General features: G+C 42.3%; 2 protein-coding genes across 3 annotated transcripts; one reads left to right on the top strand and one right to left on the bottom strand.

The window, feature by feature from the left end:
* Positions 1-3,750: 3,750 nt before the first annotated feature.
* Positions 3,751-5,417, top strand: LOC112974044 (apovitellenin-1-like). The gene is made up of 3 exons (XM_026082585.1): positions 3,751-3,811; positions 4,209-4,371; positions 5,060-5,417. Exons 1-3 carry the CDS (start codon positions 3,751-3,753, stop codon positions 5,154-5,156), a joined length of 321 nt encoding a protein of 106 aa, XP_025938370.1. The 3' UTR covers positions 5,157-5,417.
* Positions 5,418-21,906: 16,489 nt separating this feature from the next.
* On the bottom strand, positions 21,907-24,764 carry GPR15 (G protein-coupled receptor 15). 2 transcript variants are annotated; one of them, XM_026082545.1, is made up of 2 exons: positions 23,879-24,764; positions 21,907-22,524 (listed from the first exon to the last, which is right to left on the bottom strand). In XM_026082545.1, the coding sequence occupies exons 1-2, from the start codon at positions 24,752-24,754 to the stop codon at positions 22,447-22,449; spliced, it is 954 nt and encodes a 317-aa protein (XP_025938330.1). In that variant the 5' UTR covers positions 24,755-24,764; the 3' UTR covers positions 21,907-22,446. The 2 variants fall into 2 exon arrangements, with proteins under 2 accessions (XP_025938330.1, XP_025938328.1); XM_026082543.1 differs by having other exon boundaries at positions 22,436-24,764.

Below are 24,764 nucleotides of genomic sequence, written 5' to 3' on the forward strand. Positions count from 1 at the left end.
AAGAAGTTGAATGTGTCGCATTTGGCAGTTATTGCCATTCTAGACTTTTGTTGTTCCTGTCATGCAATTGAAGGAACATAACACACCTTACCCTCAAGAATGAATTTTTCTGCACCATTGAAGATAAAGTGCCTTGATAGCAATTGGGACTACCCTAATTAAAATAATAGTTTAATGAGTAAGGGACCATGCCATGTGGGGCAGATAAGGATGCCCATGCTGCTCTTGGCAGCTGCTTTCCACCAGAGATTTGTAAGAGAGATAAAAATCATGTAATTTTTCTTTGAGTAAGAACAGACTTTCATTATCTGGCTTTCTTGCTTATTTGCAGAGCACCCTGCCATTCCAGAATGCCATTCCGGGAATGGAGGGCAAGGGCTGCTTCTTGTGTAATCATTGATCTGGTCTTGGCAATTGCCTGGTTGGCAGTAGAAAGTGCTGAAAAGCCCAGTTGCTATCTCTGGGATTGTATTCATGACACACTAACTTTAGCACTAGCTAAAGTTAGGCTAACTTGTGGGGGGGGGAAGTTACCTTGTGGTGATAGCAACCACAATGCAAAGCTCTTCAGCAGCATGTATTACTGCATAGGGTAGCTAAGTCCCCTCTGTGTTACTACCTCCAGCAGCACATCAGTTTAAAACACCACTTAATATGGTTAGAGACTTTAGTTTGTGGACCTGACATAGGAGAGAGATGACACTTGAGATTATATTAAATGAACACCCACAAGTAATGACTGTTCTTTGCTACTTCTGTTAAATTTAATGCCTGTAATGTGACTTGTACTGGTCTTCCAAATGTTATTCCAGCTGTAAAAGCAGATGGCAAATGTGTAGATTTTCTTCAATGATTGTCAAATGTGTAATTAAAATATATGAGAACTTTCAACCAATTGTTCTTGTGTGTTCTTCCTAGACCATAAAATGCTTTTTAGTGTTTGCACCAGAAGTGGAATTGAAAATTCTGTGCTTACTTTTGGAATTAACCTTGTTAGAGATTAGTAGGACTTTTTGGTTGTTATTTTTTGGAAAAAAATGCAAAATGGTTCGTTTGTATGGGTTTTGCGGGGGGGGATATTTTTCATATTTTGGAGGGCTTTTTCTTTGTTTTTTAAGAAAACAGATAATTAGTTCACTGAGACAGTGGGAAAATGGCTGGGAAACCACTGGCAGCCCTCCTTAATGACATGACCTCAGTTGTGTCACTGAAGCAATCATCGACTTGGCTTCCATGTCTGTAAAATAAGAATGGTTACTGTTTAGTTCTATACTACTTTGAGCTCCATGAGAGGAAAAGTCTCTAGAAAATTTTGTTTGGTTGATAAATGAAGATACTGATTGAGCTCTTCACGAGGCAGTTGCCTAATAAATGAGTCACTGTCATGACTATAAGAACAGAGGTCTGTTGGGTCTCATGTAATAGGTTTAATTTATGCCTCAGGTCTTCTCCTTTTCCCCTTAACTAATGCTATTCATAGCACAGTGTTGCAGCCTTTCTGTCTCTCCCTCTCCTGCTTAATGGTTGTATGTGCCAAATACAGATGGTTGGCCTGCCCAGCGGGCACCTGAAGCTCAAGCTATCGGAAGCACGTGCCCTTCAGTGGCACTGCAGCCACTTTCTGGTTAGGTCCAGCTTGCTGGGAAGTCTGGTGAGAAGTTATGTTTCCCCTGTGCAAATTTTTACCACTAGCTCAGGTGTATGCCCATCTCGTGAGCCTGTATAGAAAGGGCTGGACATGGGAAAAGAAGAAGTCTGAGAGGGGTTTGTGTGTGTGCACTTACCCACATGCACCATTTTGTTAAAGTGTTTGTTGGAACCTGAGAGCAAAATATAAATGAGCATAACAGCCACAAGTAAGTCCAACCATCAGAGCTGTGAGGTTACAGAACAGGCCTTTCCACAGGAATAGCAGGAGCAAAACTCAGCCCAGCTACTGCTCATGTGGAATTTGATCGGCTTATGAAAGGGGCCTCTTTGACATGGTTGCCAGCAAAAGCAGGGGACTCAGTGACCCAGAAGCTGCCTTCCATGTCTCTTAGGCTCAGGTCAGGCTGACCCTCCATTACCAAATCTCAATAACAGGTTCAGAGTCCTACATAACTTCTTGCCCATCCTACTGAGCTGGATCTACTTGCCAAAGAGCAAATGGGGAAACAAAATAAGACCTTTGACCCCTTGCTATCTCTATATTAGCTTTGCATAAATGACGGTGTCTCAGATGAGCATCTAGATCAGCTTCTGCCTGTGAGACAGAGAGAAAGCAGGACAGGTAAGAGCTCTCTGTTCTTGGTGGTGAGGACTTTGTGACTGGTGTATCTAGACCATATGGAAGTGAGTGGAGGTGGTCTCCTATTTTGCCCCACTTTTTCTTGCCAGCCAAAGTGTGAGCCCTTCTCAGGCTCCCTAGCCAGGAATATTGCTGAAACAGAGGAGGGTGGGAGCACTTGAGTAACCTGGACTGAAGTCAAGTGACGGATGCTCTATAGTACACTTATAGGAGGGTCAAGCCCATGATAGATTTTTCAGAGTTTCAGTGGTGGAAGATAAATAACTTTTTCCAAGCTGCTCCATTTTGGGGACTGCAGGCTTTAAGGCAGTTAAGATCCCCTCTTTATGCTCTTTGGGAGCAAATTTATACCTTGCATCTACGGAGGGAGAAACTGGCTCTGGGATTAAAAAGCAAGGAGGGATGGTAACTGAGCAACTGCTGCTGGTCAGCAAATGTCTAGTGAATATGGAGTGGTAGCTTTTGGAGGTAATCTGTGTATAGTAGGAAATTAATATGGATGGAAACTGCTTTACTGTGGAATAATAAGGAGCATTGACTAGCAGCTACCTGGCACAGAATTTAGCAAAGCAGTCATGTGTAACAGGCTTGCAGCCTTTCTTTCCATGCAATTCCTATCACTGTGATGTTTTGTTCATGTTGCTCTAAGTGATGCAGCCCTTTACTCAGGGCATAAATCAAGTTTAACTTCTAAACACCTTTTTAAATGCACAGTGTTTGAAAAGCTTATTTATATATAATGTCATGCTTTTCAGTTACCAAGTACTGACTTTTGAAGAGTTCTCTAATTTTGGCTTTTTTAATAGACAAAATAAAGGTTAGGTGAGGGTAAAGTTTGCATTTATTCCCTTTTGAGAATTTTTTCTGCATTGGTTACTAACTGCTAATCACAATGCAAAAAAGATGAGAGAACCTCATTGGCTGAATCTTTTCTCAACTATAGGAAGAAAAAATACTCAGATCACTGGGTCATTAAGATGAGCATCTTATGTGCTACACTGATCAGAACAAGATTCTTCAAACCAATTAACAAAAAATCAAACAAAAAAAATCCCATAATGTGACTTCTTCAGTTGTACCTCTGTATGGCAGAAACCTCTTCTAACCTATGCCAGTTTTAGTGCTTTGCTCATATGCTGAAAAGGGGGCTTTAGATCTTGTATAAAAGAAGTAACTTTAACTGTAACATATTTTGTGGAGCTCTGAAAGCTATCATTCATTGTGGATATTTACGATTATACAAATCAAAGGACACTTTCATTTTTGAACTATCTTTTTGTCACTTCTGAAGAGGAAATGCACCATGATCTTTCCTGTTTTCTCTTTCTTGTATTGGTTTGATTTGTTGCACAAATCTGGTGTTTAACAGACATGCTTTATTTCTCTGATAATAAACAAACCATTATATGGTGATTCCAGCTGATCTCTTGGTGTACAGGGCTGAACTGGTACTGCAAGCCATGCTGCAATCCAGGGCTTTGGTGATAGCTCTCATTCTACTCCTTAGCACCACCTTCCCAGGTAAGTCTGAAAAGCCTTTCTGTCTGCCTGAGACAAGGCTCTGCTTTATAGATTCTCACTTATCTCAGGAAAGTCTGTCCCAACCATAAACCAGGACTGAAGCCAAATAACACAGTCTGAGACCATGAATTTACAGTGCTAGTGAGTGTGAATCCAATTGGTAGGGGCCTCAGATGAAAATCTTCCATAGCTAGTGCAAATACTCTGCCATTTAAACACTAGGACCTAGATGCCTGAATATTAGAGATGAGGTGCTGCTGGATGCAGGGGAAATATGGGGGGGAGGGAAGGACTTTGAATCTGTGAAGAATTTCTAGTCTCTTCCCACTGTGCCTCTGGGCAGACTTCACAGAGATGAGTGATTAGGGAAACTTAATGGTTTTTGCTTCCTTCTCAGAAGTGCACTCAAAATCCATCTTTGAGAAAGACAACCGCCGTGACTGGTTGGCCACCCCCAATAAAATTGTCGCTTATTGCTTTGAAACTGTGAACAACATGTCCCCTAAAGTCGGTCAGTTCTTGATGGATGTTGCCCAGACTCCAGTATTTGTTGGTGCCAGGTATGGAAAGGTTTTCTGCGCTAGTGTTGTGATAGCCACAGATGGGGAAGGTGAGGGAGGAGTGGGAGGAAGTACAGATTAATCCAGTTTCTACATGAGGAGATGCAGGGAGCAACGAAAAAGCAAATGAAGCCTGATGTGAATGCAATGGGAAGGGGCTGTTGTAGGGGCGAGATGATTTCACATGAAAGTGCAACACCTTCCAGGGGTGCAGATTGAACAAGGCAATCCTAGGGTGATAGCAGATATCTCTTTATACATGAGTAGTGAGGGAGGCAGACACTGGCTGGTGGGGGATCAGCTACCCTCAAAGTGGCTGTGCAGATGCTGCGGCACTGTTTGTGAGGGGCTGAGTACTGAAGGCGCCAGGAAACACTGGTGTCACTGAGCCCAAATGACAGAACTGGCTCTGGCTGTAAATTTATATTCTTAAAGAAGGATTCCTCCCAAAAGGAAAAGCATGATGACCCAAGATATGCAGTTTCATATAACTCATGGCAAATACAGATTGCCTATTCCTGCTTTCTGAGGAAAGCCCCTCTAGGATTGCTGAAAAGCTTTGTACTGACAGGCAGTGTGAAAGAAGGGTAGCTTGATAACTACTGCAAACAGAGATTAATCTTTCTCTTATTTGTGTATCATCTCACATATTTGTGTATCTTACCACACACATTGTTGTCCCCTGCAGGAACTTCTTCACAAGAGTGATAGCTAAATTCGGTGCAATGGCTGAACAGGTGATGGAAGAAATAACCCAGTTGAAGACAAATGTCCTAGGCTACTAGTCAGATGAAGACAAGTCAGTGTTTCCTTACGTGAGTTGGTAGCATCCTGCAGTGTCCTCTTTCTCCCTGCCCCTGCTACGGACCAAGATCAGTCAATAACACAGAATCGATACTCCTGTTAATGCCACTAGAGGGAATCCAGCTTCAGAGACCAAAGGATGGAAGACATCTACTGAAGTCTCCCCAAAATGAAACACTGCTGGGTATGGGGAAGGCAATGAGATTGCAGAGCTCTTCTGTAGCCAAATCCTGAAAATTAATTCCTCCTGAATGGCTTGGTCATTGCCCCTCTAATAAAAAAATGTTGGTTGTTACACTTCCTTAAGTTTCCTACTTGTTATTGAGTGTTATAAAATCCCATCCACTTTGGCCTCCCGTCCTGCTGAGAATGAAGCTGTGATTCACAAGAAGTTGTTATAGGCTATGATAATATATCCTGACTGTTGAGGCACATTTAACGAAGCTCAAGTTCTGCTCTGTGTGGAATTACTTGAGCATCTTTTGGAGCGGCCACAACATGGCAAACACAGCAGCGATTGTCTCAGATCAGGAAAGACCATGAGAATTTGTAATGTTGAATCCTACTGATTGTGCTCCCTGGTTGGGTCAGAAGCAAGCAGGAGCACCTGTACAAGTGTCTGAAGACTTCAGACTATTTAGGAAAATAAGTGCCAGTAAACCAAACCGTGTATTAATTTGAGCAGGACCTTGAACGTATACTTCTAATGACCAGTGAGGTCACCGAACAGCCTTTTCAGAGCAGAAATGAGGGGAATATTTCTCACTAGTTTCAAGATGGAGGTTGACCTATGCCCAGGACTATCTATGAAGGCCTGGAAGGCCCTTGCCAGTCCTGTGTAACTGTGCCTCATCTCAGATGCTTACATTGGATACAGAAATCCATCTACTTCATCATTAAGTAAGCAGAAACAAGCAGAAAATTTGTCTGAAATCATATCGGGACACTGCAGCAGAGGCTAAAATGAAATACTGCTAGCCTGAGATCTGGGAGTCACCATCTCTTCACACACACAGGGGCAGGGCTACTGCTTAGGAAAGAGAGCATTACTACAACTGACAAAAGGAGATTTGCCTTTTAACTGCAAAGAAACACTATTGTCTCTTACAGCACATCTCTACTTACTTTCCCTTCATTGGGATCTTAAACCTAAAACTTTGTTTTGCTTCAACTTTAGCATTAACTATCTGTCAGGGCTGGAGGGCATCAGTTGGCCTTAATGGCTCTGACCAGCCTCACCAGGGACCCCCACCCACACACCCTGCCCATGGGCCCAGGAGTCCCATTTAAACTCAGGCAGGCACCGGCATTCAGACCAGTGCCTGGCCCTGCTGTCCTGGATTACTGGTTTTCCTGGGTGGATGCTGGACCTATGTTGTAGGTAGCCTTGTCTCCAGTCCCACCTCTGGCCCTGCGTTCAAGATGAACCTTGGACCTATGCTGTAGCCTTGCCTCTAGCTCTGTCTCCTGCTGTCCTGGTTGGGCTCCCTGGATGACCCCTGAGGTGAGCTTGTTACCTCACCTTCTCTGGGGCTGTTGAAGGACCCTGTCACTGTTACTACCTTGCCTCTGTTTGGGTACTGTGGAGCTGCCTCCTTGTTGGGGGAGGGAGGAGTCACTACCTGTGCTGGGGTCACCCTGGACTCCTGGCTCGTCCTCCCTCCGAGAGCAGCCCTGCTCTTGCTGCTCCCTGACACTACTTCTAGATTCTTAAGTATTTGGCAACTGAGTAGGGGAGTAGCAGGAGAAAGGGGGAAGCCCAAGGAGGAAACAGGAGCCATTAGTGCTTGGCCTTTCCCTTGGATGCATGTGTGGAAAAAGAGGAAGAGGAGAGACGGCAGGTGATAAGGAGGAGGGAGAAGCAGTAGAGTCTGAAGGAAGAAGAATAATCATCAACGATGGCTCTAAAAGCTGAATGTGTTTCCTCGAGGGTCTCCCCCCAGGTTGAGTTTGACTACACAAGTTAACCCCAATAGCTGGCAAAAGGCTAATTAACAGGTGACGGCTGTATTCCAACCTGCATGTCTGTGCCAATCTCCCATCAGCATCGGTGGGAGAACCGCCCTGACTGCATATGCAGTGCCAGACTCCTATTTTAACTGTGCTCTACACTTACTAATGGTGTTCTGCCATCTCAAGAGACTGGGCTGTGTCATCCTGGAGCTTCAGCTCTCCTATTGCTTGGGCAGCAGATGAGGAGTGGAAAAGAATATCCTAATGTAATAGGAAGGATCTCTTTCTCCAACCCAAAGCACTGACTACTGAAAATGTTTTGTGGCCATTTTCCTTCTGAATGGTCAGAAAGACTTACTGAAGGCAGTACCTGATTCTCCAAAGCTTCCTTCTTGCCTCAGTCTGAATTATGTCTCCCAAGGTCTCTCTTCCTGACAAGTCTGCTTCATCACAAAACTGAACATGTTCTAGCTGCTGTCCTCTTGGAGCAATCTGGTAGGCTATGAATAATGCAGGATAGTGTTCTTCTGAAGAAATGAGACTCCTAGGTCTTATTCTTTTGATAATCCCAACAAATAATTATCAGCTATCAATATAAGCTTTCATGTAACCATTTGTCTGGAAAAATAAAGCTCATTCCACATTTTCTATATCTCAGCACATACTTGGTACCATGAACAACTGAAATGAAGTCAGCACCCCTATGCAGGGCAGTAAGTGTTCTTCTGTCTCTGGTTATTTCACCACCTCTGCAGACCTCTCTTGCAGTGTTTTATTATTATTATTATTATTATTTATTACTGCCTGTTTTGATTAGACTATCTACAATGCTTCCTTGGTCACACATGCATATGCACACACATAAAGTATGCAAATACACTGGTACTTAGAAGAAGGTTTAGAAAAGTGCAGTTTGGGCTGATAAGAGTGTTTACCACATGAAAAGGCCAGAAACTTCAGCTCTTTCTGCTACAGAAATGATTTTCTACCTGCTTGTTTTGCATGTGTCTGCTCAGTCTTTCTTCCTGTATGTAACCCTTGTAGGAAAAGCCCTGCAATCTAAATTCATTCTTGCCCTACCAAAGCAGCTAACGTTCTGAGAGTTTTCTCAGGATAGCGCTAATCCTCATTTGTCCAACATTTCAGAAGTATCTCTTGCTTAAAGAGTGATAAATTCATGAGCTGTACAAAGGAGTCTGAACCTGCCCTTAGAGTTTGATGTCTTTGGAATCACTGCTTCAAACTTCTGAATCTTTCCATAGACATTGCCAAAAGGGTAGGAAAAAGCATGGAAAGTATAGGGGATTCCTGCTGCACTTCAAGTTTGTTGTGTGACTTCATTTATGCAGCATGGTGGTATTTCTCTATTGTACCACATGCTTGTTTGCTTCAGTTATGCAGTGATATGAATTCCATGCTAAAACTTATGAAGTTTTGGTATTTTTTTTAATGCATTTAGTTATAGCCCTTTAATTCCTCTATAATGTAACCTCCAGTGAATCCTAGCCAGCCATATGCTAACTAGCTATGTTTGATATTTGACTGATTTCAGTATATGGGCAAATCTGATTCAGCTGGTAGACCTCTGTATTTGGTCCTACTGTATCCTGAGATCATGTAATTATTTGTGTCTTCGTATGCTTCAAAAGAAGTAATCTGGAAACTTCCCAGATTCACAAATGTGCTGATTAATCTGTTGCACAATGTGCAGCATAAAGCAATCTATAAAAAGCACTATAGGAAACCTCCCACAGCCACTCTTGACCCTGATGTTACTGGCATCATCCTTTGCTAATTTCTTTAAAGGCAGAAACTATCAGGTGAGTAACTGAGACAGCATTCAGGCAGAGGCAAAGTAGGAAAAAAAAGATCATTTTATTCCCCAAAGGATCCTGGGGCAAATTCATAAGACTCAGGATTGGGGCATGGGGGGGGGGAGTCTTATGTTTTACACTTGGAGTTAGAATATGTCACTTACATTTAATCCCACTTTTCAGTAGGAATAAACAGCTTAATCCTTACATGTTTCTTTCTTTCTTTCTTTTTTTTTTTTGTCTGTAAAATAGAGATGGAAATTGCATCTGAAGTCATGTCTGTGAAAGTTCACTAAGTGCTTCAAGATTCTTGGAGAGACTTAGTTAGTGAAATGTTCACTTCGGTGATATTCATTTTACAGAAGCTTTCTTTGTGAGCAATCATCTCTCATTTACCAGCTTTGGGAAAGCTTGCGGTGTAACTGGTTCAGCTGAGTCCATTGACATGAAATTTCAAGAAGCATCAGTTTTCTGTTGTTTCTGAGATGGATGAATAACATCTGATGCGTTCCTAATTTCTGCAAAAACACCCTTTCTTGAAAACTACCTATTACGCCTAATACGCTGCAAAATCCTCGGTGGTTTATACCGTTGATGGCACAGAACGGTTTGGATGTTACTCCCCAGCTCCCCTCACCCGTGCAGGGTGACTGCAACACTTGGGAAAACGACGACTGGCTGCCTGCCCGCGCCTGCCGGGGAGTGGGGCGCGCGGGCGGCGGTTGGCGGCGCGCGGCGAGGCGGCCGTTGGGCCGGGGGAGGGGGCCGCGAGGCGCTCCTGCAATGCCAGCCGGGGCGAGGGGAGGCGCGGGCGGCCCCCTCTGCCCCCCGCGCTGTCTTGTACGCCGTCGCTTTTATGTGGGGGTTGTTTCTCTAATCCGATCCTCTGGCTTGGCGCGGTGCTGCATCTGCCTTCCCCCCCGCCCGCCATCCCCGTCTCCCCGGGGGCAGGAGGCAGCGCTCGCCCCCGGCGTCCCGGGAGGCTCCTGCCGGCGTGACAGGAAAGCCTTGCGTGCCAGGCCTCCCTCCCGGTGGGCGAGAGAGATCAGTCAGCGTCTGTCTCTCTTTTGCTCAAAGCCCACAGCTTTCGCCGCGGCGGCGAGCACTGACTCAAAGCGGGCCCGCCGGGCTGTCCCGCTTCGCACGCGATGCTGCCGTCGCCGCCGCCCCCCGGTCCGGCCCGGCGCCTCCCGCACTCCTGCCCCGCCGCGGGGCCCGGGCGGCGGCACTGCCGGCGGCGGCGGCCTGGGCGCGCAGGTAGGCTCGGGAAGCGAGAACGCCGCGGGGAGTGGGGAAAGGCGGGCTTACCCCGAAAGTGCCTCCTCTGCTTCAGATATGCTTATTTATATATATGTTTATATTTTTATATGTATGTGTATACACACATATGTATAATGCACGTTTTTTAAGTTATTTTATTTTTGGGAGGGAGGGGGGGTCTTCATGTTTTGAGGTGCTTGAAAGGCTTTGGTATCACAGTCCTTCCCCAGGCTGCAGTGCGCCTGCTCCTGCCGCCTGCAGAGCAAGGCCTGCACCTGGGGGTCTCCAGCTTTTGCACCCACTGGGCCTGCTGCCTCCTTCTGCCCCTTGTCAGCCTGAGCAAGGCCTAAGCAGCACGTGGGGGCTTTCCTGCCTAACCCCAAGGCAGCCGAGCATCACCCCAGCTCGGAAAGGTCAGGTGAGGTTTGCAACCCCAGCCTGGAAAAGCTATTGGGGGCCCCCAACCTCGGTGACCTGGAGGCTGTGCAGGCTTTGAAGGGACTGCTCTGGATTTAAGGAGATAGAGGGGCAGAGATGCCTCAGGCTAATGCTCGGGGGAGAACTTGGACTGGCAGAGGGGTGGCTTTATATCGATAAAGCCACATTTTAGGAAAGGCTGCCCCTGTGTGATGCTTGTAGGGCATGCTGCAACTAGGATGGGTAAATCACTCCCTACTAGGGCTAGCAAGGGTCTGCCCTTGGAGAGGTGCCTGTGTGTGAAGACGAAGGGGAAGAGTGTTTTGGCATGGGCTGAGTTAGAAAGGTTTGAGAAGCTGTAGCTAGGACAGTGTTGGGTGGGGAGGGTTGTTAGAATGTTATTTCCGTTATGTAGAAAGACTGTTTTTCAAATATGTTTGCTCACTTACCTGCATACTTATTAGCGAGATGGGCGTTCCTTTAATTTCGATGTAAAATAAGTATGTTGTGCTTTACAAACCCTAAATTTTGGGGGTAGGAAGGAAATGCCAAACCTTATCATACTATATTACAAAATTCCTCTTTCTGCTTACTTTTTGCTGGGGGAAATGGGCTAGATAACTTCCCTCCTCAAAAAAATGATTTAAAAAACATTTCTATCATCAGTTTTCAAAACCTATAAAATTGCAGCATCTGTGATTGCAAGTGTTAGCTAACCATTTTGGTAGTAGCTGTGATAAAAGTGGCTTTATAATTGTGTCCCTGCATCATAAACACTACAGTTTCTAGTGTGCACCACAGCATCAGGTACCATCCAGATCTCATAGAACGCACTAAACTTCTCATTACCAGGCCAGGAGAGTCTCTGAAAATGGTTTATAAGAGAAGTTCCTGTCAACCTGGAGTTGTACTGATTACTAAAGATTTTAACAGCAGAATACATATTTACAAATATAGCTGTGAAATATGTCAGTGAAGTGTGCAGATCTTTTTTCAAAGCTGCTTATCTCCAGAGTTGCAATAACATCCCTCTTAAACTGGGTCAGATATTGTTTTTGAGGCTGCTTTATTCACAGAATACACTTAAGAGACTAGAACTGCAAGTTTAAGGGAAAACGTATAATAACTCAGTGTTTGAAAACAAGCTGATTAGATTTGCAGATGAATCACTTCAAGGTTGTTTGTTTAACAGTAACACTTTCTCTTCTCTCAAAAGGCTAACTGGTCCCTTGCCATTCTGTAGGGTAATAATGTTAAAGTCTTACTAGTGGTGGATTTCTCCTCCTGGAGCGGGGTATAGACCCCGCCAAGTAACCCTCACCACAGAGACACGTTCAAAATGGCATATTTAGGTTTGCTTTGCTGCTTGAAGAGCACAATACTGTAAAGCAGCCAGTCCGGTTGTGTGATCCACAGGACTGTTTTTAATTCTGCAGTCAGTAAAATGCAAAGGAGTTCTTCTTTCAAAAAAAAAGAAAAATCTGGTTAATAGTACCAAGTCAAACTGCCATATTTTTTGCTTAACACTGTCTTTTGTCAGTTAAACTGTCACTGTGTTTATTAGCTATTTCAGCATTTTAGGTTTCCCATGATTCTAGCCTCTGAGCATCTTTACTTAGCACAAAAGTGGGAAGTCTCTTATTCTTCTCCTTTTTGGATATCAAAAAATGTAAGCTGTATACATACACAGTTATGTTAGCAATTTATACCCATTAAATCTTTTTTGGCAGGTGAAAGCTGGCAGTGGTTTTAGATTTAAAAGGAGTTTTCAGTGTTCTAATAACAAGTTCAACTCAATGGAAGTCATATTTTGTAAAAATAACTCTGGTAGATATTTCTAAAGGGAGAGAATGCTAATTTTATTTTGTTTTGAGTTACCTAGTTTCTCAAATACTTACTTGATACCTCAAAAAAGTAAAAATCTACTATATAAAATGAATACATGCAAACATAGTATTTAATACATCAATACTTAGAAGCAGTGCTTCATCCAAAATAGTCATGCATCTGATTACAGTAATTTCGCTAAATGACAGCATCACGTGGAGAATATATTCTTGTTTTGTCCCTAGTGTTTGAGCCGGTCTTTATCTCTTAAGGTGTACTGGGTTGCTGATGGAGTGGGGAAAGAAATATTTCTCTATTGAGTTTACTCAATGTAGGTCAGTAATTTTTGCCAGCTCATGTGCAATGTTAGAAATATGCTGCAGGTGATTGCCGTCTGTCAACCTGGAGAAAAATGCCTGTGGCAAAAAGCAAAGTACAAGAATGCCAGGCACTGTTACAAGTCTTTCGGGCAATTCATTGGCTGTCAGCCACTATAGAGGGTTGACGGGTAGTACAGGCATTGCTAACTTATGTTATTTCATAACACATGAAGTCAAAATACTGAGCATGAATGCACAAAGTACTTCAGTGCTCAAGAAATACTTGTTCCCGCAGAGTACCAGTGTTTATGATTTACTCCTGTAACTGTGTAAATCACAGCCATTCATATCCTGAAAAACTGTTTCTGAAGTGTCTGAAGTGGTATGTAGGAGTGTGTCCCTTGTCTGAGTGAACTGACAATCCGCTGATGCTAATAGCTGGTTATGTCCTCAAAGCCCTGTCAGCTTTCTTTTTAAATGAAAGTTCATTTTCCCTCCTGTTTGCAAAGAAAGGGGGTGTTGTTAAAGGGTTAACCTGCAAGTTCAAAAGCAAGTAAAAACGATCCTTGAAGTAGACTTGTATAGGCTCTCACAATTTTATGTGAATTTTATGAATTTGAGGAGAAATGATGGTCTAGCCTCATGTATTTTGGCAGATGTATGTCAAGAATAGTTTAGGTAAATTTGCTCTTTGTGCCTGAGGTCTTCTCCAGCTCTGCTGCCCTGGTAGTTACCACTTGTGTTAAAGTGTGAGTCAGAAAACAAGGCTTCCTTTCTTGAAATAAAAAGTAAGAAGGTTACATGTCACTATTTGGCTTTTCTGTCAATATGAGATACTCTCCAGGTCAATAACAAGTAGTACTCTACAGCTTTTAGCAGACACCTCAGCCTCTATGTTTTTACACTGCAGTTTATCACCTTCACTCTGTGTGTTTCACACTAAGCAAATCATTCCCATCTTGGGACAAAAGTCTTTGGCTTATTTTTCTAGCCCATAACCATGTGGACACTTCCTTGCAAAGGCTGAATTCAGCAAAAAGATGAATTGATGGCTGTTTTCTTTGTTGTTATTTTAATTCAGTTATAAGACTTAGTGAACAAGGACTAAGGTATACATTTTATGTGCAGTGTTTTGGAAATCCTGTTTTCATTGTGATCTTCCTTTTTCACTTCCTCTGGACCTTTTCACAAGACTTGATTTAGAGCAGATGCTTTCCTCTCTGATCTTACACCAAATGTAGATATTGGGGGGACGGGGCGGGGTGGAAATTGGCCTTGCTTTCCACCTCTGGCTTTCAGTGTGGGTGAAGTTGGCATTGTCTAGAGCCATGGACTAGGGGAGTGTTCCAGGACGGGAACAGCACACTAGCTGTAGCCCTGCTGCCCACTTTGCCCAGCAGATGTCTGGAGAGCTGGACTGGCTGCTGTGGGAGGGCTGGGTGTGCAAAGGAGCTGCTACCAGGAGAGGACAGCCTTCAGGCCAGCGGAGCAGGATGCTCACTTCCTCGGGGCTCGCTCCCTGCTTCACCCTCTTCACTTGGCCCCTATCTGTGGCAGAAACTCAGTGACCTGTCCTGAACCCTACGCTGGAGGGTGACGGACTCAGTTCTGCTTGACCTTTCAGAGGATGCCCATTGTGGGCATTCCCCGCTGATGCTTTCTGGCTGGTTGCTCTGTCCTAGGGGAAGACACTGGCCTTGTCTCTTGCAGAACAGAGGAGGGGCTCAGCCATCAAACACATGAACCACTGGTGGTGGTTTGTGGTGTAATACGCTGGCTTACAGTGCAGGCAGAGCTATGATAGCCACATGGACTAGGATACATGAGCTGCTTTCATTTGACTAGTTCAGATGACTGATGTAGATGAAAAAGTGCCACACGCACTTCAGTGTCAACTAGCAACCCAGAAATAGTCCTGGTCCCCAAGGCTTGTTCACCCAGTGCTGCCATTCTCATCACTGTATCTTTGCTGCCCATCTCTGTCACAGCTGCATTCAGCTGAGTGGGGTTACAGCTTCTGGGCTGCAGTTGCCAGTGTAAGATATGGTGCAAATGAAGTGTAAACCAGGCACAAGACTGCAGAGGGTACCTATGCTGTCTGCCCTGCAGAAGTCTCATGCCTGGCATTGCTTTCTGGCAGTACTAGCTCACCTTCTTATGAGCAAATGAGAAGGGCATGCACACCTCAGTGGAAAATGCAGGTGCCTAAGTAGGCATAGGCTTGGCCTCCACTTCATCCAAGTTGCTGAAAGGCAATTTGAGGGAGGTGCAGCTAATGGTATCAGGGAACACAGTCCAATAGCGGAGCTGGGAGCATCCATTCAGCTGGCCTGTCTCTATATGGATCAATGGGGACATATAGGAATTTCATGGGTCTTCAGACCTTTTGGAGATTAATTATCAGCATGAACTCTGAAAGGAGGCACACAGATCCCACTGTGTTCACTACTGGGTATGCAGCCTGTGGTTAGGCTTCCAGTCCTTTCTTCTCATTCAGCCAAACCCCAACTCTCTTGAAATGAACTGTATAAAACTCCAAGTGATTTAAGTGAAACATAAGTTTCCCCACCAACTTTAATTGGTATTTCTTTGGGTGGCAGTGGAGGTAAAGACCTATCAGTATCATTAATCTGGTTGTTCAAGCTTTTTTTAAAAAATAGTGTAGTGGGAGGGTTACATGTCTCTAATGGCTCAGCAAGGATCTCAGGGGGGTTTTTTAGTGTCAGGATGGTTGCAGCTTCTAAAGCAGGTAGGCATATTTAAATGTGCCATGGCACCATCAATTCATGCTGCCAAACCTCAAGCCTTAGAAGCTATTGGACTGTGAGGGTTGCTCAAGTTTTATTATTCTCTGCTTTTCTCAGGCTAGATCTATTCCCTTTTTTGTGCAGGGTCTCTGCACTAAGATGTTCTCTCTCTTCAAGTGCCAACTTAATTTCTCATGGGTGCCTTGCTTGACCATATTTCACATCTGCCTTGTACTCTTTGTTCTACCCTTGCACAAAAAGTGGGTCCTCTCCAAGTGTCTCAATGCCTTTATTCTCTTGATTTTTTCACTGAGCCTTTCTTCCCTTCTCCTAGTGGGATGTCCAGAGGGGTTTTTCAATTACTACACTGTTCTAAGTAGTCTGAAATACGATGTTCTTGGACTAGAGATCAGAATATCTGGGGTCCATTCACCTTGTCTACAACTGAGCTGCTATCAGATCTTGGGCATGCCATTGCAATTTTTAGGGCTTTTTTCTGCCCTTTCTTTGCTTCTTAGTATCCCTCCATCCATAATGTCCTGATTGGTTATGAGGGGAGAGCAAGTTTATATACATATATTTAGTGTTTCTTGAGAGCTGTCAGCTTACACTTTTAACTGCAACATTTCCGTAGGTGATTGTACCCATTGTGAGTAACTCCCACAAGTTCAGAGCTGTACCAAACTGAATATGCATCTCTCTCTTTTTTTTCTTCTTCTTCTTCTTTCTGTAATGGTTTGAATGTTTTGCTCTGTGTGAGGTGTGGATGGATGTTTCTGTGGTTCCCTGAGGAGGGAGGGTGAGGAGTGGGTGACAGGGGAAATGGGTGTTGAGGGCTGCGTGTGTGGTCATGCAGGTGTTTAGGCAGTGCACAGAGGGAAGTCACACGAGTGGTCAAGCCAGGTGCACGTTACTATATGGGGCAAACGTTTGCCGCATATGTATTTACACATGGTGTTCCTCAGTGGAAAAACTGCTCTTTGCATTTGAAGTCTGACTTTCTGGTCATTTTGTGTGCCAGTTTTAATGCTAGACTGACAACTTGAATCTAGTTTAAAACCACTGACCAAGTTTCATTCTCTAGCTGAACAGAGTGCCACACAGTTTCACAGTCTGTTTTTCTTTGCCTCAAGTTGAGGGTAAAAGAAAGGGCATCCTTTGAGTAACAGCTGTTCTTTTATGGTTCATATTAACTAGCATTTTCAGTGTAGAAAAAAAGAGCATCAGGCTCTGAGAACTCAGTTGCACGGTAAAAGACTGAGTTTTTTTCCAAATTGACTGGTGACTTTTGGAAGCATCCAGTTATTTCCTGACATTATCCAATTCAGCTCTTTTTGAAGGGCCTGCTGTTTAGAGAGTGAGCACTCAGCCCTGTCTGGAAATCAGTGCTTTGTAAAGCATCTGAAGATAGGCATTTGCACAGGAAAACCTCTTAAGTCAAGCAGTCACTTCGTGGCAGGCATTTTCTTTGAACAGATATTCTTGCCCTGCCTCCCCTGTGCCCTACCCCAGCCCCCCAAAACAGCAAAATGCAGTTCAAATTTCAGGAGAAACATCAGGTCTCTTCTTTTTCTGAGATCTCTGGTTGGAATGCCTCTTGTATAACCCCACGTGCACTAGAAAATGTGAAAAGTAAACAGTAGAGGAAGTGTATTTACTAACTAGACCCAGTGGGAGCTTCTGACTAAGAATATGCTGTCTTATTAATAAGGAAACCATTTTGAAGTTTAAGAAGGTGTATTTTGTTACAGTGCATTATTTAGATAATTAGTACTGAAAATATTGCCTGCTCTCAAACCATAACATGCAGGCTGTATTTCCAAACCTGATGTAATCTGTTACAAAAACATACGAGGGGTGAGTGGGAAAAATAAAACCTACAGTTCATATTTTTAAAAAAAAAGCATTTGGCCTTTGCTAGGGCTTTTCTACTGTTGCTATGTTGACCTTGTGAAAGGATGCCTTCCTCCTTGAAGGTTGCTGGCTTCCCACTCGCTTTGCTTTCTCATGTCCCGTATTTCTTGTTGTTTTACTTTATAATAAACTCCCATCCTATGTGCCTAAAAGTGTTTGGGGCCAAAATCTCTCTGGCTTTTACTGAGAGTAGAGTACTAAATTCCTTTAGTGTGCTTTCCAAAATCTCCTGTCTCTTGCAGTAAGACACCAGCAGGCTGCTGAAGACCTGCATCTGGAAACTGCGCAGGTGCTTGGGTTGTTACTGAAAGCACTTTGTGGTATACTCTTATAATGTTACATGAGAGGATATGGTCTATTTCTGGTTTTCTAGGGCTACCCCCACCACCTCTGTGTGTGACACTAGGTAGCACAGTAATCACCGTTGAGTCCATTTAATGCACTGTCAGTTCATGGTTCCATTGGTTATGAATTTAGTTTGCTCTTTCTTTTTTGCTATTATGAACCAATATCAGTTTCTTTGATTTCTTTGATGATTGCATGTGGAATTCTAACATAATAAATTTCCTGTTGCAGGGTTGTCTCTAAGCCATTTGCACTAACTTCTTGCTATTCTTTGTTTGCCATGTTGTTACCTAAAATATGCTCCTTGCCTAGGTGAAGTCTTTTAAACAGAAGCAGAACTGAAAGAGATTTTTAGTTAGAAATTTTGGGACATGCAATGATTTGTGCTCACAGCTTGCAAATCTACACAGTTCATAAATATAAATGATCATAAAAGAATAATTAGTATTGCAATAGTACATAATTGTGCTAAAAGTGTACCTAAGTGTCCCCAGTCATGAGTTAGCATCTCTTTGTACTATATGCTTTAGAAAGCACAAAGAGCTTACTGTCCCTGTGCAACAGTCAACAAATTTTTACTGTATTTATCCTTGCACATCTTTATGAAGTCAGGAAACGTTCTTATTGTAATTCAGCCAAATAGAAACAAGAGGTACAAACACATTGTGAGGGACTTTTCATCTGTGAGTCTGTGATAAGAGCTGGGACAAGAAGCTGCAGATGAAATCTTAATGTTCATAAGTCAGTGGGAGTTTTCTCCTTAGTGTCCAAGAGCGAATCTTTACTGCAGGACTTGTGGAGGGTCAGTAGAGCGCAGTTACCACACCACTTTTCTTACTTGTTTGAGTGCAGTAAGTTAGCTCCTCTGCTTTTAGATCTGAAGATATTCCCCATTCACTGTTTGCATTATTTAACTTTCTCCCCAGTCCCTTGGAACTGAATTACTCTGCTGCTGTGTAGCTGTTGGTGTTACAGCATCTGGCACTGAGATGAATTCTTTGCTTACCCAAAGCATTTGATTTGGGTAAAATTTTTCTTTGTGTTGAGATAAACAGTTTTTCTTGGAAAAATACTTATTCATTGAAGCCAAAAGGGAGATAGGGGTGCATCTGAAAAGGTTGAGATTTATATCCAGAAGCAGAGGCACTTGAACTTTGATTGCACACATCTCAGGGAAGTGCACTAACCTCTAGAATATTTTTTTGTTTTTGTTGTTTTCATGAAAAAACTCAAAAGGTCTTGATTTCATTCCAAGGCAGACCAAAAGCATCTCTGAAATCATGAAAAGCTTTGTGGGAAGGGCAGATAAATGTTCCCACCCAGATCTGCTGACAGTTTTGCTAGTATTGCTTTGTTACATCTTCATGACAATGAAAGGAGAAATTAGATTTGAAAAAATCTTATTTCTTAGCTGGAATCATAAATGGTTTATTTTAAAATCATTAAAAAAAACAGTACAAATTACTTACCAAGATTTGTGGCAGGTGTCATATCAGAATTGTACGATCTCTGTTTCGCATAGCAAAACAGTCTACAGTCATTAAGTTCTTTTAACACAGATAAAATAGTCATCCTGTTACTTTACTCAGTCTACCAGGTTAAATATTTGAAATCATGATAATTTTGGTATTGTTCGAGGCTGGATTGAATAATAAATATTGACAAGGAATAGTCAAAATTTCAGAAATAAGTTTGTGCAAGTACAGCTTGCCTTTTATTTGGAAAGAATAATTGAAAACAATGTTTACATTAAGTCATGAAAATGTCAAATAGATTTGCAGTTTACAAGAGTAAAATAAGCATCTTCACAAGGTATAGTCTTCTGGATGTAAGCTTAAATGAATCTAAAGAGTTTAGTTTCATTGAATTAGTTGCTGCTTTTGTATTTTTTTTTCCCCCTCAAGTGAAACGTTTGTTGTGACACTTCTGTGTGATCCTCTTCAAGCCTTGCGACATTTAGCAAGTTCATTTGTTTTTTTCAGAGGCCATATTGAAGCTTCAGGTAATGGGTGGAGATCTTGGTAGATTTTCTAGGTTATTGAGTAGGTTCCAATTTAATCTGATATTTTGGAGTATTTAAAACAAACAAACAAATAACCACCCTAACTTAAAATAATTGAAGTTATTTTAGACTGATTTTATTCCAAAGAGATTGTGTGGGGACTGAGGTGGAGGGAAATAATGGCTGAGTTTGTCTTGCTAACAAAACCCTCTTTAAAGCAAGATGTATACTTCTTTCTACAATATAAATCGTAGGCTATTTGGTATGCATTTTAATTAAAAAAAGAGTTACTTGTTAGGTACTGGTAAAAGTAGAGGGATAGTAAGAGATTATTAAGAAGAGATTATTGAGACACTATGTTCCTGGAGTTTTTGATGGTAACTATCAAATGGTAAGGGTAAATATCAAAATTTGAACTGACTCCCTTATGATTTTCAAACATGAAAGGTCTGAAAATACAGTTGGAAATGTTCTTTATGCATCTGTGAACCTGAAAAAGGAATTTGGTGGTTAAGTGTGGGGAGAAAAATCTCTTGTGTAGAGGGGAAAAAAAGAAAATTGTTTAGAAGAGGTAGTAGGGAAGAAAATATGCATGCAAAAAATAGTTAACTCATATCTCTTTGCCACTCCCTTTGTGACCCATGCATGTATACCAGTATCTCACTGCATACCAGAGAGCCTTTAGTGTCACCTACAATTGCTGAAAGACACTTTTGCCTCTGCTAACACCTATAGTGCCAGCTCTCCACCTGGCTAATAGAAGCTCAAATGAGGACCCACTCTGTTAGACTTTGGGTACAGCAGAGCACGGGCTGGGGTGTTGGGTAAGAGGTTCCTTGCCTTGGTGTATAGGTGTGCAGTGCCCGTTGATGAAGTATGTCTTGATTTCTCTACTTAAACACCACTACAGCAAGGTTCCAGAAAAAAATGCAAATACCAGCATTTATTCATAACATCCAAAATAGTCAACACTATTACAGATGTCTATAAAATACAGAAGTGCAAAAAGAAAAGAAAAGCTATAGTGAACATACTTATGCTGCAGTTACATCAGAGACAGATCTCTTCCAGCGTTTGGTTTACCTTTTTTTGTTTGTTTGTTTGTTTGTTTGCTTGTTTTCCCACTTCTGACCAGGGCTCAGGCTTTCCCCATGCCTCTCTATGTTTTTGGTGAAGTATGCTAGCTGTTATAGCTGTCTTCTCTTTGAAACCTTAGAGCAGGTCTAGATGTGTGACTGTTCACCCTGTAACTCATTGCGTCATCTCCTCAGGAAGGAGATAGTCAGTCTTTTTAGTTAGACCACTCTAATTAAAGTTACTTACTTTTCATCAATATGTAAAGTGTCTTATTGCTTCTAGGAATAACCTCAATGTATTTAATTGCCTAGAAAGCAACCCTTAGCTTTAGTGAAATGTAAAAGTATCTCCCCTCTCTGGTGGCTGCTTGGCACTCTTCAGAGGGAAATGTCTTTCACTGAACCTAATGTTCCATATTGATCTGTACATTAAAGCATGCTTGATACAAACATCTAAACAGGCTACAATGGTATGTACAGCCCATGTCTGGCTGTTGGATGAAACCAGACAGAGTGGTATCCAACCAGGTAGGGATGATGGCAGGAATTTAGAGTATCAGATTCCCAATTTCTTCTTAGACATCCTTTTAGACATAATAGTAGATCACTGAGCCTTTTGAAGTGGTCTAGGAACTATTGCTGCAGATCTTTTGCTTGTGAAAGTCTTTTGTCTGAATTTTTCTGGACAGCTACAGTATTGATTTGTGTGCCAGCTTACTTCCTCCATAGCAAAGTTGGGAGAAGGGAACACAGAACCGAACTCTTAAATTTTAACTTTAAACTCTGCTGCCCAGTAAAATGACAAGGGATTTGCTATGTAAAAGATTGCATGGAAGTTGTTACCAGCTTTTTGTTTTTTTAAGAAACCTTAAAAAAAGTTTCTTTTTTTAAGAAACTAAGATGTATATTTGCTGACTCTTGTTTTCATTGACAGAATTGACTTTGCTTTATCTTACAGGGTTATAAGTATCATGAAAGATCTTTTACTTATATGGAAACAAATCTTGAATTGCAATATGTTGTTCAGTCACTTAGTGATAACATGACTCCTGCTGCTAAAGTCAACACCATTGTGGGTTTCATGATAGCTAGTTCAAAATCTACAAAGGCTAAATGCAAGAAAGAAGAGAGATAGAAATCTTAAAGAAAAAAATCAGGAAATAGGAAAGTTTCCAACTGTCTTCTAACTCATTCACATTACACATCCTGGATGTTTTAATATTGATTTATTATATTTATGACAAACAGTAATGTATTAAGCTAAGCATTTAACAGGAGAGACAACAGAATATGGGACATGTTGCAATACAACAAAGGTGTCGGTGCTGTTGGAAGTTTAATTCTTACTTTAACTGTGTACTTTAAAACACTGTACCTTGGTTTCTTTGTTCTAAGCAAACGTTTCTATCACTGGGATTTAGAAGGATATGAAAGATTAAAAAAAGAACGTATGTAGTCAGCTTTATATAAGTCCAGTAACAGTTTTCAGCTGAGCTTCTTAACTCCTTGTTCCATATGTGTTCAGCTTGTGAACCTACGATGTCCTACAGCTGTTTAAAATGTGGAGCTTTCTCTGTTTCTTCATTCTGTTTGCTGTCAGACATGACACCAGTTAGGCAAGCAGTATCTTCCCCACAGCAGATGAAAAGCAAGACCTGCGTTTTCCAAAGACTGCTGGATAGGAATAAGCCACCATGGAAAATTAGAGAGGGTGCTTTGTAAATTCCACAAGTTCTTGTTCAAGACTTGTTCAACTCCATAAATGATCTAATATTTTTTGAATTTTTAATTCTTTTTCTGTGAGCACTCCTGCACCCAAGATTTCTCAGTGTCCATATTCAGAGAATCATTCAAATGTTTGTGAAACTCATGCTAATTTTGCTTTTCAGGAACATTTGCACATAATTTCTGACTCCAGCTGGAGAAAGTAGCCCTGCTATATGCATCTTTACATAAGCCCATTGCAGCTAAATAAAGCAGACCTGGACTTTGAACAGCACACAATGTCACACCATAAACCCAAGCAGTCAGAAATTGTCAGATCCCCCCAAAAGCTGTCCTTAAAAGCATGAATGTTTTTTTTTTGCATTTTGTTTTGTTTTTTAGAAAAGGGTTAAATGCAGGGTTTCTTTTGCTTGTTTTCTGGTTTCTCTGCCTTCAGGTTATCTTTCTTCTGAAATCACAAGGGCTAGAAACTTATTTTACTTGTTATAATTAAAACTGAGATTTAATCCTATAATCAAGAAGCTGAGGCTTCAAGAAAAATGCACAAGACAAATTATGAGAACTGGTAACCCTCAAATTCATTAAAATGTTGAATTTTTAAATTCAGAAAATCTGGTTGTTTTGAGGGCATTGTGTTATTTTTGTGGGTAACTAAAGAGAAGAAACACTTCTTGTGTTGTGTTTTTCTTGCTCTGGGCTGCATAAAAACCTGTGCATTTCAGGTCAAAGCTTGCCTTAGAGAGGCTTTGACTGTGAATCGGATGAGTTTTTCTTTAGTTTGTAGTCAATTTTACTGGGGTTCCAGTGTAAGCATTTGTGGATATTTCTCGGTATGAGGGTTTCAGATTTACACTGCGCAGTGACACAGTGATCTTTGTGAACCATAGTTCTGTGGTTAATGCTTACAATTCTGTAGGAGATACCTGTATTTAAAGTGAAGCAGTGTTCCTTTGACGTGGTGACTGTATTACACTTGCCCCTCTGTTGCTCATTTCTTTTTTCCCTTTTCTTGCTTTATTCTTTTCCTGCCATCTCTTGAGTGGGAAATTCCTTCCTCCACAGCCCCAGCTCCCAGTCAGAGGGACACAGAACGCTTCCTCTTCCTAGTGGCATACTCCCCCACAACAAAATTGGATAAGGAATGGCTCAGGCGAGTGTCCAAAGTATCGGAATTGTTGCTGCTACTGCTAAGTTTCACCCATGGACACAAGCACCTGATCATGGCTCTGCGGATGTAGTTGTCAAAGCAGTAGTAAATGAAAGGGTTGGCACAGCTGTTGGCAAAGGCAAAAGGGCTGCTCACCTTCATGCCCAGCTGGGCAACTAGGTCAGGAAAACAGTCAGGCGGCTTCAGGAGGCCCCAAAGGATGGCCATAAGCTTGAAAAGATTGAAGGGGACCCAGGAGATAACAAAAGCAGCCACTACAATGAAGACTATCTTGATGGACTTCCTCAGTTTCTTATCATGTTTCCCAGACTTTTGATAATGCACACACAGTTTCCTGGTGATGGAGCAGTAAAAGGTTAAGATACTCAACAGTGGGAAGAAGAAGGCCAGGATTAAAATCATCAGTGATGCAATCTGCTTCGCCTCTGTCATGGCTTTGTCTGTGCAGTACGTCTTTCCATAGTGCTCCTTTAATTCTCTGGACAATAGGGTTGGCATCCCCAAGCAGCACGATAATAACCAGACGGAGATGCAGAGCCCACTGGCATAGGATCTTGTTCTGACCCTTCTAGCTGTAGAGGGATACATGATAGCAAGGTACCGGTCTGCACTCATACAAGTGAGGAGGAGGATGCTGCAGTACATGTTGACTGAGATGATATAGGAACTAGCTTTACAGAGGAAAGAGCCTACCCTCCAGCTCCCGTCTGACGCCTCCTTGTCCACCCAGAATGGCAGTGTGATGAGGAAGATGAAGTCAGAGGCAGCGAGGTTGATGATAAAGATGTCAATCAGCCTCTGGATTCGTCGCTTGCAGACCAAGGCTACTATTAAGATGGAGTTGCCGATGATGCCCACCAGGAACACAACAGTATACAGAACAGGGAGGAAAGTAGACATATGTTGCAGATGGTGATACTGGCAGTTGTCCTCGTAGTAGTCATAGTTGAAAGTGACTGCAGTCACAGGCGAAAGCTGAGTGAGTTCCATTTCTGGCCAAGCTGTCCTCATCCCTGCTCTG

This window comes from Apteryx rowi, unplaced genomic scaffold, assembly GCF_003343035.1.
Source record: "Apteryx rowi isolate R43461 unplaced genomic scaffold, aptRow1 scaffold_581, whole genome shotgun sequence".
NCBI classification, from domain to species: domain Eukaryota; kingdom Metazoa; phylum Chordata; class Aves; order Apterygiformes; family Apterygidae; genus Apteryx; species Apteryx rowi.

Excerpts from the sequence above, each read along its gene's own strand:
- LOC112974044 (XM_026082585.1), top strand. The coding sequence starts at position 3,751 with ATGCTGCAATCCAGGGCTTTGGTGATAGCTCTCATTCTACTCCTTAGC. Across the intron at positions 3,812-4,208 it reads CCTTAGCACCACCTTCCCAG|AAGTGCACTCAAAATCCATC; the intron begins GTAAGTCTGAAA and ends CTTCCTTCTCAG. Across the intron at positions 4,372-5,059 it reads CCAGTATTTGTTGGTGCCAG|GAACTTCTTCACAAGAGTGA; the intron begins GTATGGAAAGGT and ends TGTCCCCTGCAG.
- GPR15 (XM_026082543.1), bottom strand. The coding sequence starts at position 24,754 with ATGAGGACAGCTTGGCCAGAAATGGAACTCACTCAGCTTTCGCCTGTG.